Source organism: Rhineura floridana, chromosome 16 (assembly GCF_030035675.1).
Source record: "Rhineura floridana isolate rRhiFlo1 chromosome 16, rRhiFlo1.hap2, whole genome shotgun sequence".
Lineage (NCBI taxonomy): Eukaryota > Metazoa > Chordata > Lepidosauria > Squamata > Rhineuridae > Rhineura > Rhineura floridana.
In genome coordinates, this window is record NC_084495.1 from 34,945,048 (window position 1) to 34,959,153 (window position 14,106).

The following is a 14,106-nucleotide window of genomic DNA, read 5'->3' on the forward strand; positions in this document are numbered from 1 at the left end:
CAGTGGGCAACAGCCACCGCTGCCTGTATGCAGCTTGAGAGGAATATAGTTTCATGGAACTCTAAAAAAAAGAGTGAGCAGTACAAGAACAGGTCAAAACCCAAATATGGTTGCAGATCATTTCTCCATCTTCCAGCTGTCTACATGCGGGATGTTCCATATGCTTCCTAGCTCCTACCTCCAGGCTATCAAACCTTGCCAAGTATGATCATCTTGGAGATCTTAGAGAGCAATGTAGAGCATATATGTATATATGCAGAGATCCTCAGTGGTCTGAACTGTGTGTGTACGAGTGTGTGTGTTGACCTAAGTAGCAGGCTTTTACACTGCATTGAGATCACTGAGACTTAAGACTTAGTAAAATAAGAAAGGCTACTTTATTTATAGAAATACATAGTAGATAGGAAAGGCATACCTAGTTTTAACTAACTAACTAAGTTGCGGACGTGGGTATTGCCCTCATGGCTCAGGAGAGAGAGCAAAGACAAAAATGTCTCTTCTCTCCTCTGACAGCCGAAAAAGAAGACAAAGGAAGGAGGGGCAGATAAGCTTCCCTGAGCATATCAGTTTACAACGGAAGGAAGTCAGGCAGAGAAGAGCACTGGTAAAGGTAGGCAAGCCTAGCCAGCTGGAGGACCCTGACTCTATCTCCCTTCTGGAATACATACAAAAGAACCCAAACAGGAGTTGCTCTTGCCCCACTTCCAACAGGTTAAAGTGTTGCACTAGTATGGAGGAGACTCGGGTTCAAACCTCAACATGGCCATGAAGCTTGCTAGATGCCTTTGGTGGGGTGGGGAACCTTTTTTCAGCTTGAAGGCTGCACTCCTTCACTGGCAGCCTTTTGGAGGCAGCATGTGTGATGGGCAGGGCCAGAGGCAAAAGTGGGCAGGGCAACGGATGTGACTCTTTGTGTGATAGGTTACATTTCAGCTACGCAAAAGTCAGAGGTTTTTATATATACAAACACACCCATATATCTCAGTCCAGGCAAGCAAGAGCCATTATCACATCTTAAGGACTCTGTGGATTCAAGCCAGTAGTATAGTGACAAATTCAGAAGTGCAGGGTCCCTTCATGATAGTCACACCACACCCCCTTTCCCACTCTTACTCATCTCCCTTGCTGTCCCTGTCGTCTGGTCAGTCTACACTCCACTACAACAGACATCCTTAGGAGCCAATCAGCGTGAGAGGGGATGCTATGTTAGCTACTGGGATGAGTCTTCTCAGTGGCTGACTCACCTCCTTTCATTCTGATTGGCTCCAATCAGCACGAAAGGACAAAGACTCTTCTCAGTGGACAACACACTCCCTTTTCATGTTGATTGGCTCATACACAGGGACCTGGCTGGGACCATGCTCCCAAAAAAGTAACAGGTCTATGACCCTCTGTGACCCCAAGTGACTATACTCCTGAATTTCCAGCCAAGAAAAGCACCTGAGGAGGGTGGCCAGCAGGGCCGAAGGGGCATATCCTGGGGAGGGTTCCCCAAGAGAGGAATGACCCTAAGCCAGCATGGCCAGTGGCCAGGGATTATGGGAACTGCAGGTCAGTAACATTTGGAGGGCCGAAGGTTCCCCACACCTGACCTAGAGGCAGGACTCTGGACTTTTTGTAGCTCGGCTATTGTGATGGACAGAATAGGTATGGCATTAAATTCCTCAGATAAGGCAAGATGTCATGACAGAGGGAGAGAGGAGTTTTGGATACTCCCTTTATCCTCTGCCGTCTCTGGCTGATGTTGCTGTTTGGCTTGTGGGTCAGGGATATGGGCCTTGAATCCTTTAATTCTTCCTCTGCCCTCTCTTACATTTCCCTATTCACCCCTCCCTCCAGCCATTCCTCAGGATGGGCCGGGAGCTTGAGGAAGCTTGCAGCCGCTGAGTTAAAATTAAACTTGTGAGGATGAGAGGCTTGGCCCAGAGACTTCAGCTCTTGCTGCACCCATGCATGATAGGGCATCTCCATCTAGTCCTGCCCTCTTCCCCACAATCACAGGCTTTGCTCCCTCTGCTGGGTTGAGGATTGCTCCACCCCACAGCCGCTTAAAAAAGAGAAGACCTTGATAAAAATCCTCTTAAAATAACACTAAAGCAACCATAGGCTGGGCTAAAAGGGATTCTCCTTTTGTGGATCAGGGACTGAAGAGGAAATGGAAGGTTGAAAGGCATAATCAACTTCTGCAGTGGAGAGAGAAGCAGTCAGTGGTGGCTGGTGGTTCCATGTCAGTGGGGCAGTGGAATCTGCTCCGGGGTTTTAGTCTGAACTTTGAAGGAGCTGTCCAAGGTGCTTCAGCACCGACTAAAACCCGGAGTGGATTCCATTGCCCAGCTGACATGGAACCACCAGCCACCACTGGAAGCAGCAGATAGTATCATGGGACTGCATTGGTCAGGCATATGCTGAATGCTCCCACCCCCCAGCAAATAAGAGCTCCCTGCAGCTGCTGCAGTAAGGCAATAGAAGCAATAAGGAAGGAGCCCCCCAGAGGATGTCTGGCCTAAGGACCCTCCAAAACCTGGAGCTAATGTTGGATGGTATTCCATAGTTCTGGCTGGCCCCTGCCCACCATGGCATGCCAACGTCTGAGCTTGGCCTGCAGGCCCATTGTAGCTGAATGCCTATGTGACGCTTGGTGTCGGGCAAAAGGTTGCATCAATTTGTGAGCAGACTTCTTTTCCTGGAGCTTACTTCATACCTTGCCATCCTAGTGGAAGCCCAGAGAGTAAGAATACTGTATCTTCTCTGAAGCTGGCTTGCTTTCTGGGGCCTGCTTGCAACTGCAGAACTGTGAGTTCAAATTGTGCTCTGCTACTGCCTTTGCTACACATATCCATGTCTTGTCAGAGAGGTAAATGAGTTAGGCCACATTCACACCATTTATTCCGCTGTTATTCCACTTTAAATAGGCATGGCTTCCCCCAATGAATCCTGGGAAGTGCAGGTTGTCAAGGATGCTGAGAGCTGTTAGGAGACCCCTATTCCCCTCACAAAGCTAGAATTCCCAGTGGCTGAACAGTCAGTCCCTCTTCCCAAAGCACTCTGTGGCCTTAGTCGGTCACAGCAGAGTCTTGCGGCACCTTACAGATTAGACCGTTTTATTGGAGGGTAATTGTCAAATGAGCGCAAGTGCTTAGGCTCCAACAAGTCTGTGCTACAGGACTCTTAGTTGTTTTTCCACACGAGTGTATCACCAAGGCCAAAGTTACTTATTTATTTAGAGGTTTTTGTACTGCCCTTCAGCAAAAATGGTCACAGGGCAGTTTACAGAAATAAGATGATTTAAAAACATAATACAGTACATAATCTACTATATATTTTGGAAAGTTGTTTATCTGCTTGCTATACATTTGGACACCTCTTCAGATATTGTAATCGAATTTTGCACAATCGTTCCTGAGATCAAGGAGCAGTTTTCTGTCTACACTTGGATACAATTGAATGCCAGTTTGGATTAAGAATAACAGAGTGAACCTATCAAAACTACACTGATTTTAACCACTGATTTAAAAAACGCACTGATTTTTTTTGTTTCTAAGAATTCCTGCACAATGCTTAGTATGAGGGCTGCTAGTAATACATAATAAACAGAAGCATTAAAATAATTCTCATAAAATTACATCATTAACGGCACCATGAAAATTTCCATTGCTGTGCTTTGTGCAGTTTCTGCTTTTGTGCGTCCACATGGCATGTTCAGGACTACATGTTGGTCCCTGGGCTGGACTCTGAGGTGGCTATGCACAGCTGTTGCATCTGGTGGTGGATACACCCATCATAACAGGGTTGCTAAATGCTAGGCTGGACCCATGGCAGAGCTGGGGAAAGAGCCAGCCAATCTTTCTTTTCCAAGGTAACAACGGCAGAATATTTCTTCGGCAAGCAACAGAAAATCTGAAAATGGTTTCTAGGGCCTGGATGCCTTTAAGAAGTTGTTGGCTGCTGCAATTCCAGTCCTTCTGCTGATTGGCTAGGCAGTGAGTAGGCAGAGAGGAGGAGGGAGCAGCCATTCAGAAATCTGCTGCATTACGTCCCTTACTTAAAGGAGACGGAACAGAGGGCGGCTGAAGGAACAGCCTCGCTCCCCCATGGCATTCTGCTCCCTCCCATTTGTTCTCAGCTTGCCTGCTCTCCCAAAGGTCTGTGTGGCATTGCCACTTGGCCTTGTCATCCTGGAGTGGGATTGCTGGGGAGAGTTCAGGGGCTGTGGGGCTGCTCTGGGACTCCCAGGAGGGAAGGGCCAGCTCCTCACTGACAATTCTGAGGGTTAGCTGAGGACACCCCTCAGAGACACCCACTGTCGGAAGCAGTATGCCTCTGAATGCCAGCTGCTGGGAATCAAAAGCAAGGAGCTGTTGCACTCATGTCCTCCTTGCAGACTTCCCATTGGGGCATCTGGCTTGGCCACTGTGTGAGAACAGGATGGGCCCCTTTTGGCCTGGTCCAGCAGCCAGGCTCTCCTGACCTTCTACTCTTACGACCCCCAAAAGGCTCAACATCTTATACTGGAGTCCTCTTGGCCCCTGGCTGGCAAAGCCAGTGAAGTGTCATTTGCATTACATGAAAATGGGGATAACGGAACAGACCCCTTTTTGGGGAAGGGTAAGATTTGGAACCAGGACCATCCACCTCCTTTTTGTTCTGTTTTCCACGTTTCATTCCTTCTACTCTTTGAGGTTTGGCCCCCACTTTCCTGGCATCCTATGAATGGTGCATTGCACAACAATCTGGCAGAGATGGCCAAGTGCAGGAGGAAACATTGCAAGATGCCTGACATCAGGTCAGACCCCTGGTCCATTTAGCTCAGTTTTTTACACTACACCGATTGGCAGAGTCTCTCCAGGGTTTCAGACAGGATGTCCCCAGCCTTACCTGGAGATGCCAAAGATTGGACCTGGGTCCTTCTGCATGCAAAGCAGAGGCTCTACCCTTCCCACAAGAGGCTATAGGTGGTTGGGGAAGGGGTCGCCCTGGTTTCCTAAAAAAGCTGTAACAACAGCCTTTAGGATTGTTTTGCCCACCAATGAGAATGTATAGTCTCTGGATGTCTTCATGGCAAATCAATTGACATCCTAGCCTCTGCTCAGTTGATGAGAGCCTGATGGGATTGACTTGTAGGCTGGGTATTGGCCATGGACGTCCAACTGAGATTCTCCTGGTGCTGATGTGGCATAGCAGTTAGAGTGTCAGACTATGACCAGGGAGACCCAGGTTCACATCTCCACTGGATGCCCTTGAGCCAGTCATTCCCTCTCTCTCTTCGCTTAACCTACCTTACAGGGTTGTTGTGAGGATAAAATAGGGGAAGGGATCACATACACCACTTTGAACTTCTTGGAAGCAGAGCAGGATAGAAGTATGACAACTCTGCCCTTGGTCCCTAGTTCTGCCCTTGCACGGTGTGGCAGCTGTAGTGCAGGGCTCTCTTGCGCTGGTGTTGTCTGGGAACATTTCTAGAGTGAATGTTGTGTGCATCTCTTTGGCCCCCGTGCTGGGTCTTCTGTAAATCCCCTAATAGTACAGAAGGTGGTGGCTCCTCTCTTAACATATGATCCAAAAGCGGTGCACACCAGTAGCCTATGCACAAGATGAAGCTGGTATATCAGAAGGGGAGGGCTGTAGTTCAGCGGCAGAGCATCTGCTTTGCACACAGAAGCTCCCAGGCTCAAGCCGCAGCATCTCCAGATAGGGCTGGGAATGTCCCCAATCTGTCACTGCCACTCATTGTACTGAGCTAAATGGACTAATGCTCTGATTCAGTATAAGGCTACTTCTTAATTTCCTGTGATCCTGGCATTTGCAAAGGGGGCCAATGCCCCCTTGGCTCTGAACAGGTAATAGAAGGAACACGGCCTGTGGATCAGAGTCCTTCCCCTCCCTGAATATACATATGCTTAGGCAGTCTTTTATGCAGCCTTCTACGGGTGAAGTTGAACAATTCTGGACTCAGTGGTCTTACAGAAGGCCTCCATTTTATATGGTGTATTGTTTCAACATGTGGTGAGTTACTCTGTTGTATTTGGTGGCCCTTATTCTGCTGAGTGGGGCCTTGGGCTGCTGCACTAAAGATCTCCCTTGGCAGCTCCAGTGCACTTTTTAAAAACCTTTCCAGTGGCGGCTGGTGGCTTCAGGTCCGTGGGGCAATAGAATCCGCTCCGGGTTCCAGTCCAAACTTTCAAGGAGCTGTCCAAAGTGCTGAAGCCACCAGCTGCCATGGGATCTTTCTGTTTTCTCCACATGGGTTTGGTTGAGTTAGGTGGAAGAGGCAGCTGGAAGCAAGGCCTCAGAGTGGTTCTAGTTGATGTCCTGAAAACGGAGGTGTCTTTTCACAGTCTTCCCTGCTCCCCTGCTCTTAAGGCTGAAGAACACAATTGTTTTGCTGAGACCCCAAACAGGTTTCATTGCAAAAGACGGCTCACCTAGTCGGGGGTGGGGTGCAAGTCAAAAGTTAGAGCCAGTTTTGCAAAGTATAGAAGCATTAATAAATTGCATTCCATCTGTAGGCGCTTGCCTCAAGGAGATGCATAAGACCTGGGCTGATCTCATGGCACTCAGCATGTGTGAATGGCAACTTGCTTGTACGCCTTCTTTTCCTGCTTCTGTGTAAAGTGTGAGCTGGCTTTTGAGCAATACATTCTGTGGCACAGAAGCATTCCAGCTACCCAATCATTTTACAGTCTGGCTTCTGGGGCTGCTGGGGGTCAGAGTCCAACGACTTCTGGAGGGCACCAGGTTGACTACTTATGGGCAAGAGGGTAGCTGAGGCCTGCAAGCTGGAATGGAGGGACACCATGAACACTGTGTCTTGGCATAGGAGATCAGAGTGCTACAGGGCAGGTTTAGAGATGGGGGAGCTTTAGATTATTGACAGGGGTAGGGGTGGGATGGGGTGCCCTTTCTTAGTCCCAGGCAGTAGTGTAGTTGCAAATTCATAAGGGCAGGGTTCCTTCATGATACTCACAGCCACACCCCCTCCCGCCCCATTTTTGCTGATGTGTTGAGATCCTTGTTAATGTCTTCTCCCACAGCAACCAACTTCCCTAGGAGCCAATAAGCATGAAAGGGGAGAGTGTTGGCTACTGAGAAGAGTCTTCTCAGTGGTTGATTCACCTCCTTTCACTCTGATTGGCTCCCAATCAGCAGGAAAGGACAAGGAAGCATGTTAGAAGACTGTTTCAGTGCCTAACTCACTCTGCTTTCATCCCGATTGGCTTGTAGGATGCTGGAGATATAGGGACCCTGCTGGAACCCTGTTCCCAAAAAAGTAAGGGGTCTAAGACCCCCTGAGTCCCTGGATGACTATACCCACAGTCCCTGCCTCTCCATTCAGAATTATTTCCTTGTATGCTGCTACATGTTTACCCTGCCTTAGTTCTCCCCTCTCCATTTTTTTCCTCACAACAACCCTGGGGGGTAGGTTAAGCTGAGAGATAGTGGCTGGCCCAAGGACACCCAGCCAGCTCACAGCTGTTAGGGATTCAAGCCCTGGTCTCCCCTGGAGTTCTAGTCTGGCACTCTAAGCCAGCTCTTTAAACCCACTTGGAATCGAAAAGCTGATGGAGCCAGCTTGGTACAGTGGTTAGAATCCGGTATCAGGACCTGGTAGACCCAAGTGCCAATGCTCCATCCGGGACCTGACTGGATGACTTTGGGCCAATCGTCGCCTCTTAGCCTCCCTACCTCATAAGGTTGTAGTGAGGATAGCGGGCAGGGGGGGAAGGGAGGAGGGAGAAAAGCAAAGAAAGGGGGGGAGAGATGTTGGGCGGACTGTTTCTGTACCTTTAAGGGCCCCCTGCTTAACATTCTCGGCGCTGCCGCGGCCCCTCGCGCTGATTGGCTGCGGCGCGGAGGCAGGAGAGGGAGCCAGCCAAGGATGCGCTCGCCTCCTTCCTTTCCCGACCAGGGACCAAAACCAGCAACAGCACCAGCCTCAGCATCCTCCGGCCGGGGCTGGAGGTGAGAGAGAAGCAGCAGCGCCAGCGCGCTTGCCCGCCTGCCCACGCCCGGGGAAAAAAGGCTTGCCTGGACGGCTGATCCATGCAGCAGCGGCGGACAACACGCGGGGGGAGGCTGCTGCCGCTTCGGTGAAACCCCCCCCCCGTTTCCTCCTTCTTCCTCCGGCTTGGCAGGGGCTGAAGGGCTGGGCGATGCGGCGCTGCCGCCGCGATGATGCGGTGACGACGTTGTGCCTTCGGAGCTAGCCGGGTTTTCTGCTTGCTCGCTGCCCTCCCCCTCTCCCTCCCTTCCAGCCGCGCGGAGGAGGAGGAGGAGGAGAGGCGGTGGCGGTGGTGGGGGGCTCCCCCCTCCCTCCCATTGTTTCTGGGGCTGCTGCGCGTAGGCAGGCAGGCAGGGTCGGCAGTGCCAAGATGCACAAGCACCACCACTGCTGCCGGTGCCCGGAATGCTACGAGGTGACGCGGATGGCGGCCCTCCGGCGCATGGAGCCCCCCAGCTACGGCGAGTGGCAGCAGCACGAGCAGTACGGCGGCGGCGGCGGCGGCTACGGGGGCTACGGCTCGCAGACGCTGCCCTCGCAGGGAGGGGGCGCCACCCCGACGGCCCGTGCCAAGGGCAAGCTCATCCCCACCTCCCGCTGCGATAATGCGCCCCCCGCGCCCCCCAAGCAGGGCCCGGCCAAGAGCTGCGCAGCTGGAGGAGGAGGAGGAGGGGGCACCCCCAAGATGAACGGCGGCAGTCCCGGCTGGTGGCCCGAGTGCACCTGCTCGAACCGCGACTGGTATGAACAGGTGGGTGCCGCTTCGGAGGAGGGGGCAGGGCAGGGCGCTCGTCGGGATGGGGCCCCTGCCAGAAGCGGAGGTGGCTTTTTCTTTGAACAGGGAGGGCGCTTGTCTTTCTCCTGCCGTCCTGCTCACCCGGGGCTTGGCATGCCCAGCGGGGCCAGGGGATGTCCCCCCTTAGAGCAGAGGGCCAGGCAGGGCAGCCACCCCAACCAGCTGCTCGAGCGGGCACTCTTTGCCCCAGCCCTCCGCGGCGGCTTTCTCCGCCTTATGTTACCCCGTCTCCCCCACTTCTCCAGGGGTCTGGAGGACCCACGCTGCCTCCCAGCCCCTGCACTGACACCCCCCCCCCCGACAGCTGAGAAAATGGATGGAGTCTGCATGCTTGCCAGGCAATAAAATGGAGGCTGGGTCCATCCACCAGCATGCCTGAGCGTGCCACGTTCTGGCTGCCGCCCTCACCACTGGCTGCCGCTTGAGGCTGCCGGGCTTTTGCGCCTTGCCGGCTTCCTAGCAGGTCAGAATGTGCCACGGAGGGTGAGTAGGTGGGCCAGGCATGATGCCTCCCTCACCCCGGCAGTGGAGATCTCTGGCCTATTCTTGCCCATCTCTCTGGTTTCCTTGCCATCTCCTAGCATCCGTGCATCCTTTTACTAAAATCTAGGTGCCCGGAGGACCATATTGGGAGGGGGGAGAGAGATTCTGCCTTCCCCTCCTCCCATTGGCTGACAGATGGATGTCAGGATGTCCAAACATCCTTCCCAAGATGGCAGTGACAAGATTGGGGGAGGGAGGGAGAGAGAGAGAGAGAAGCTCCTCTCTTGGTTTTGCTGTCCAACAGGGCAGTGCTGGTCGGAGGAGGCTGACCTGAAGGAAAGAAGGGGGGGGAGCCAGATTTCATTGTCTCCTGGTGGGCTGCTGCCGCCATGGTATCATCAAAGGGGGAGCCGGCTGGTTTCAAGAGACACGGGCCCCCAAACCATCCATCGGCCCCAGCGAGGCCAGCCTGATGGTGTGCGGTGAAGCGAGGCTCTGCACGCACAGAATGCCATGTGGGGATGTGCGCCCCTGAGCATGTGCTGAACCAGAGAAGGCAGAATTGCTCACTGGGGTGTAGTGAGTGTAGGCAGTGCACTTTGCTGCTGCCTCAGACAGGGAAGGAGTGAGCACCAAGGATCTCTCTCTCTCCCTCCCTCCCTCTCCATCTTTACCCCTGCCAGGCTGACAGTCAGTGGGGAGCGGAGCCCGGGGGCGGCTGCTGGCATTACCTTTAATTGCTTGCCGAGCATCAGAAGAAGTGTGTGTACGGGGGGGGGGGCTGTCGCTCCCTTTCAGGCAAAGGGGTAGGTGGAGCTTTGCCCCTCACTGCCCCCATTTTCACCACACGTGCTCAGGAGCGTGTGCGCTCAGCGGAGGGATGCTTCAGGGCTGCGATGATCTGCTCTCCCTCACCTGCTGGGAGCCCCCACAGGTTCCCTTGTACACCGTGCACAAGCCAAGCCTAGGTGCTGCCCCCCACTCCAGCCACCGCCACCTCCTCTGCTCCCCCCCCCCCGCCCTGAGAGGAAGGGACCTCGGAGCATTACCTCCCCGCATCTCCCTGGTTACCACCTGGTCCCCCGCCTTCCCTTCCTAGCCTGTGATTTTCAGCATGTGCCCTAGAGGAGCAGAAGGCCTTGCTCTGAAAGGACAGGGTGCCTGCACTGAGGCCTGCCTCTCCCGGGCCCTCTTTTAGCTGATCAGAAGTTATTTTAGCCAGACTTCGTTTAGCAAGACTGTAGTGCTGGGGCAGGCAGCCAGGCAGGAAAAAGTATTTCTTCTCTGTATTGCCAGGGGTGTAGTCGTCCAGGGTCTTGGGGGATCTTAGACCCCTTACTTTTTTGGGAGCAGGATCCCAGCAGGGTCCCTATGTCTCCAGCATCCTGTGAGCCAAACAGCATGAAAGGGTTGTGTGTTAGGCACTAAGAGTCCTTTCCTGCTGATTGGAGCCAATCAGAGTGAAAGGAGGTGAGTCACCCACTGAGAAGACTCTTTTCAGCAGCTAACACTCTCCCCTTTCATGCTTATTGGTTCCTAGGGACGTCTGTTGTTGTGGGAGAAGGCATTAACAAGGATCTCATTCTCAACCCAGCAGCAAAGAAAAAAGGGAGGGCATGTCTGAATTTGCCAGTACACTACTTACTTTTAGGCATCCCCCTTTCTCCCTTATCCCTAGGAAAATTCTGCAACCAGGTGAGCCATGTTCTGCAAGCAGAATACATTACGTAGGCACATAGGAAGCTGTCTTATAATGAGGCACAAGACAGCTCCCATCAACCCTAGCAAGCATAGCCAATGGGAGCTATAGTTCATTTCATTTTATTTCTTTGCATTTATAGACCGCTTACTATTTGAAAGATCTCAAAGCGGTTTACAATAGAATCCATATGCATAAACACAATGAGTACAGTAAAGACCACGTCAAACGATTTACAGAACAAAACACACAAACAATATCCATATAATATCCACAATATCCACAATATAAATAAAATCAGGCACATTTTTTTAAAAAAGCAGTACATAAAATTACAACCAACCTAAGACATACTGAGACAACCATTCACCCAGTCTCACGCACTATCCATTGCATACAACCTCTAGAAGCATTCACTACCCTAAGCATTCCAACTCGCATAAAAAGAATCACTGCCAAGCACACACGGGTAGGATACTCTCCCCATTTCTGAAGCACCAGTGGGCTCATGCCCCACACCCAGAGAACTATGGAATATGCCTCTCCCATCTCTCACCTGAGACAGGATCAGTTCTATACGAAAGCAGGCTCTCACCCTAACGGTGTGGTATATAAAACTGCTTCCATTCACTCACTCCCAGCTAAATAATCATAACATGCATGGTACTGCAACTCCTGATACATAACCAGTCAGCACTGGTAGCAAAACAAACATCAACCTCGCACTCAAGGTGGCCATAAAGGTCACCATAGATAAGCTGTTGAGCCAGCCAGTGGTTGTGCCCTCTTTCTCTGCCAGTGAGTTGGCCTGCTCCACTGATATCCTGTTGGCCAGTTCATCAACTTCTGGAGGGCAAAGGTTCCCCACTCCTTGTCTACACTGACTGGCAGCAATGGCTCTCCAGGGTTTCAGGTGGGGACATTCCCAGCCCTACCTGGGCATGCCAGTGGGTACTGAACCTGGGACCTTCTGCATGCAAAGCATGTGCTCTGCCAGTGAGCAACAGCCCAATGCAGCTGATGGGAGTGGAGCACAACCCTGAAACAGAGCCGTCACCATCCACCATCACACTTTCAGCCCCATCCAGGTCTGGGGAAGGAGGGAGATGGGCTGCTGTTGCTAAGGAATGGATAGACACTTTGCCATGGTCCTCAGGCCCACCTGTAGCGGGACACAGGTGCTGTGACTGAAAAGGAAGGCAGGTCCAAAGGGAAAGTGTGTGTGTGCCGATCTGAGCACGTGGGTTGTGCCCCGCGTGCCGGCCTTGAACCTGTTCTTTGAAATGGTCCTGTTGAGATAGATATCTGTGCCTGATATGGATTAGCTTTGTCTGGTTTGCTTGTGTGCACGCATTGGGGAATAGGGATTAGAAGGTTAGCAGCAAATGGCAACCAGGTTCTCCATTTCAGCCCATAAGGACGCCTGCTGCTTGGATTCCCATGTGGTGTGGTCAGAGCACCAGGTGGAGATGGGATTCTTTCTGCCCCAACCTCGTCCAAGAGCACCACAAGTCTCTCTCTGAAATGCTGCTTTGTGCCAGGAGATTGTGGCCTAGAAGTTTTGACATTTGTACCAGTCTAAGGAGATGACGTGTACATGGTCATGATAGCTGTATTATATGCACCCTCCACCCTCAGAGTCAGTATACCCTAGGAATACCCTTTGATAGAGAGCAACAGCAGCAGAAGGCTGTTTTCCTCCTTGGGGCCTTCCCATCCAAAGGCATCTACGTAGGAACTTTGGTCCATCTAGTTCAATAGTCTACACTGACCGGCAGTGGCTCTCTGGGGGGAACATTCCTAACCTTACTCAGAGTGGTCAAAGGTTAAACCTGGGACTTTCTGCTTGCAAAGCACAAGCTCTGCCCTGAGCTATGCTCCTTCCCAGGTACTTGGCAACTCCTGGGAAGCAGGATGTTGGTTCGTGCGCGCCCACGTTGGTCTGATCTAGCAGGGCTCTTCTTATGATGGGGCCAAGAACAGGAATGTGCTAATTTTGCATACCCCCATTTCCTACAATGGGTGTAACAGTTTGAGGCCCCGTTGCCTTGCATCAGAACTGGGCTGCCCAAATGTCAAAAAATGCAAGGCCTTAAATTGTTAAGGGGCAGACCTACACTGGCGGCCTTGGTTTGTAGACATGCAACACAGGGAAGGTGCCATATACTGAGTTAGACCATTGGTCTCTGTAACCCAGCTATCGTCTGCCCTGACCGGACTCTCTGTCTCTCTCTCTGTCTCTCTGTCTCTGTCTCTCTCTCTCTCTTTGTGTGTGTGTGTGTAATCCTCTCTGGGTTTTTGTCTGAACTTCCAAGGACCAGTCCAAGGTGCTTCAGCACCTGGAAAGCTTGGACTAAAACCTGGAGCAGATTCCACTGCCCCACTGACATGGAGCCAACTGCCGCCTCTGCTTACTGACAGCGGCTGTCCAGGGGTTCATACAGGGATATTCACAGCCCTACCTGAAGGTACCATTGAGGATTGAACTTGGGACCCTCCCTAATATGTGTGTGGGATGGAAAGGCAGGATCTAGGTTCTAAGGCACAGTTGCCTAGGAGTGATGGGGGTGGAGGAGAGCTGTTTTTCTCCCTCCTGGCTCCAGTTGTGTGAAAATGTGTGAGGCTTGTCAAGGGGGTGGGTGGCTGCTGGAGAGAGCTCTGCGCTGCTTTACCTGGCGCTCCAACTGTGAAGTCCTTCAGGGGCAGAGAGCAAAGAGGAGCCTTGGGTTCCGGGGGTGGGGGTGGGAAGAGGAGGGAGCCGAGATGGGGCATCTCAGGACTTCTGACAGTGACCGGCCTCTAAGGCTGCCTGAGGCAAAATGAGTGGGTGGCAAAACAAGGCAAGTGACATAAAAAAAATACCTAGGGCGGATGGATGGAGGGGGCACAGGGGGATAGGAAGGGCAAAGGGAGATGGTGGGGAAGGGGGTTCCTGGGATGAGGAGGGCGTGCGTCCCAATGGGGGGAGGCCAGCAGGTGGGCCACGAGCGAGGGCAGGGGTGGGCTGGGTGCCCTGCGGTGGGGCTCACTCCCATCGGGAGGTTCCTGCGGGGACAAGAGAGAGAAAGTGAAACGATGGGGACAGAGCAGCTCTGGAGGTGGGGAGGTTGGCAGGGTGAGGTTGCTATG

The 14,106-nt window shown here is 52.4% G+C and overlaps 1 protein-coding gene across 4 annotated transcripts in view; it reads left to right on the forward strand.

Annotated features, from left to right (window-relative positions):
* DLG3 (discs large MAGUK scaffold protein 3) overlaps window positions 1-14,106 on the forward strand; it is a 92,886-nt gene that overhangs the window by 21,092 nt on the left and 57,688 nt on the right. Inside the window, exon 1 of one of the 4 annotated variants that reach the window (XM_061598166.1) lies at window positions 8,345-8,750. The exons of the other annotated variants lie outside the window; for them this stretch is intronic. Within the exon in view, the coding sequence (XP_061454150.1) occupies window positions 8,370-8,750 (381 nt within the window). The 5' untranslated portion in view covers window positions 8,345-8,369. Of the gene's footprint in view, window positions 1-8,344; window positions 8,751-14,106 lie in introns of those variants that run through there. 4 annotated transcript variants of the gene reach the window in all.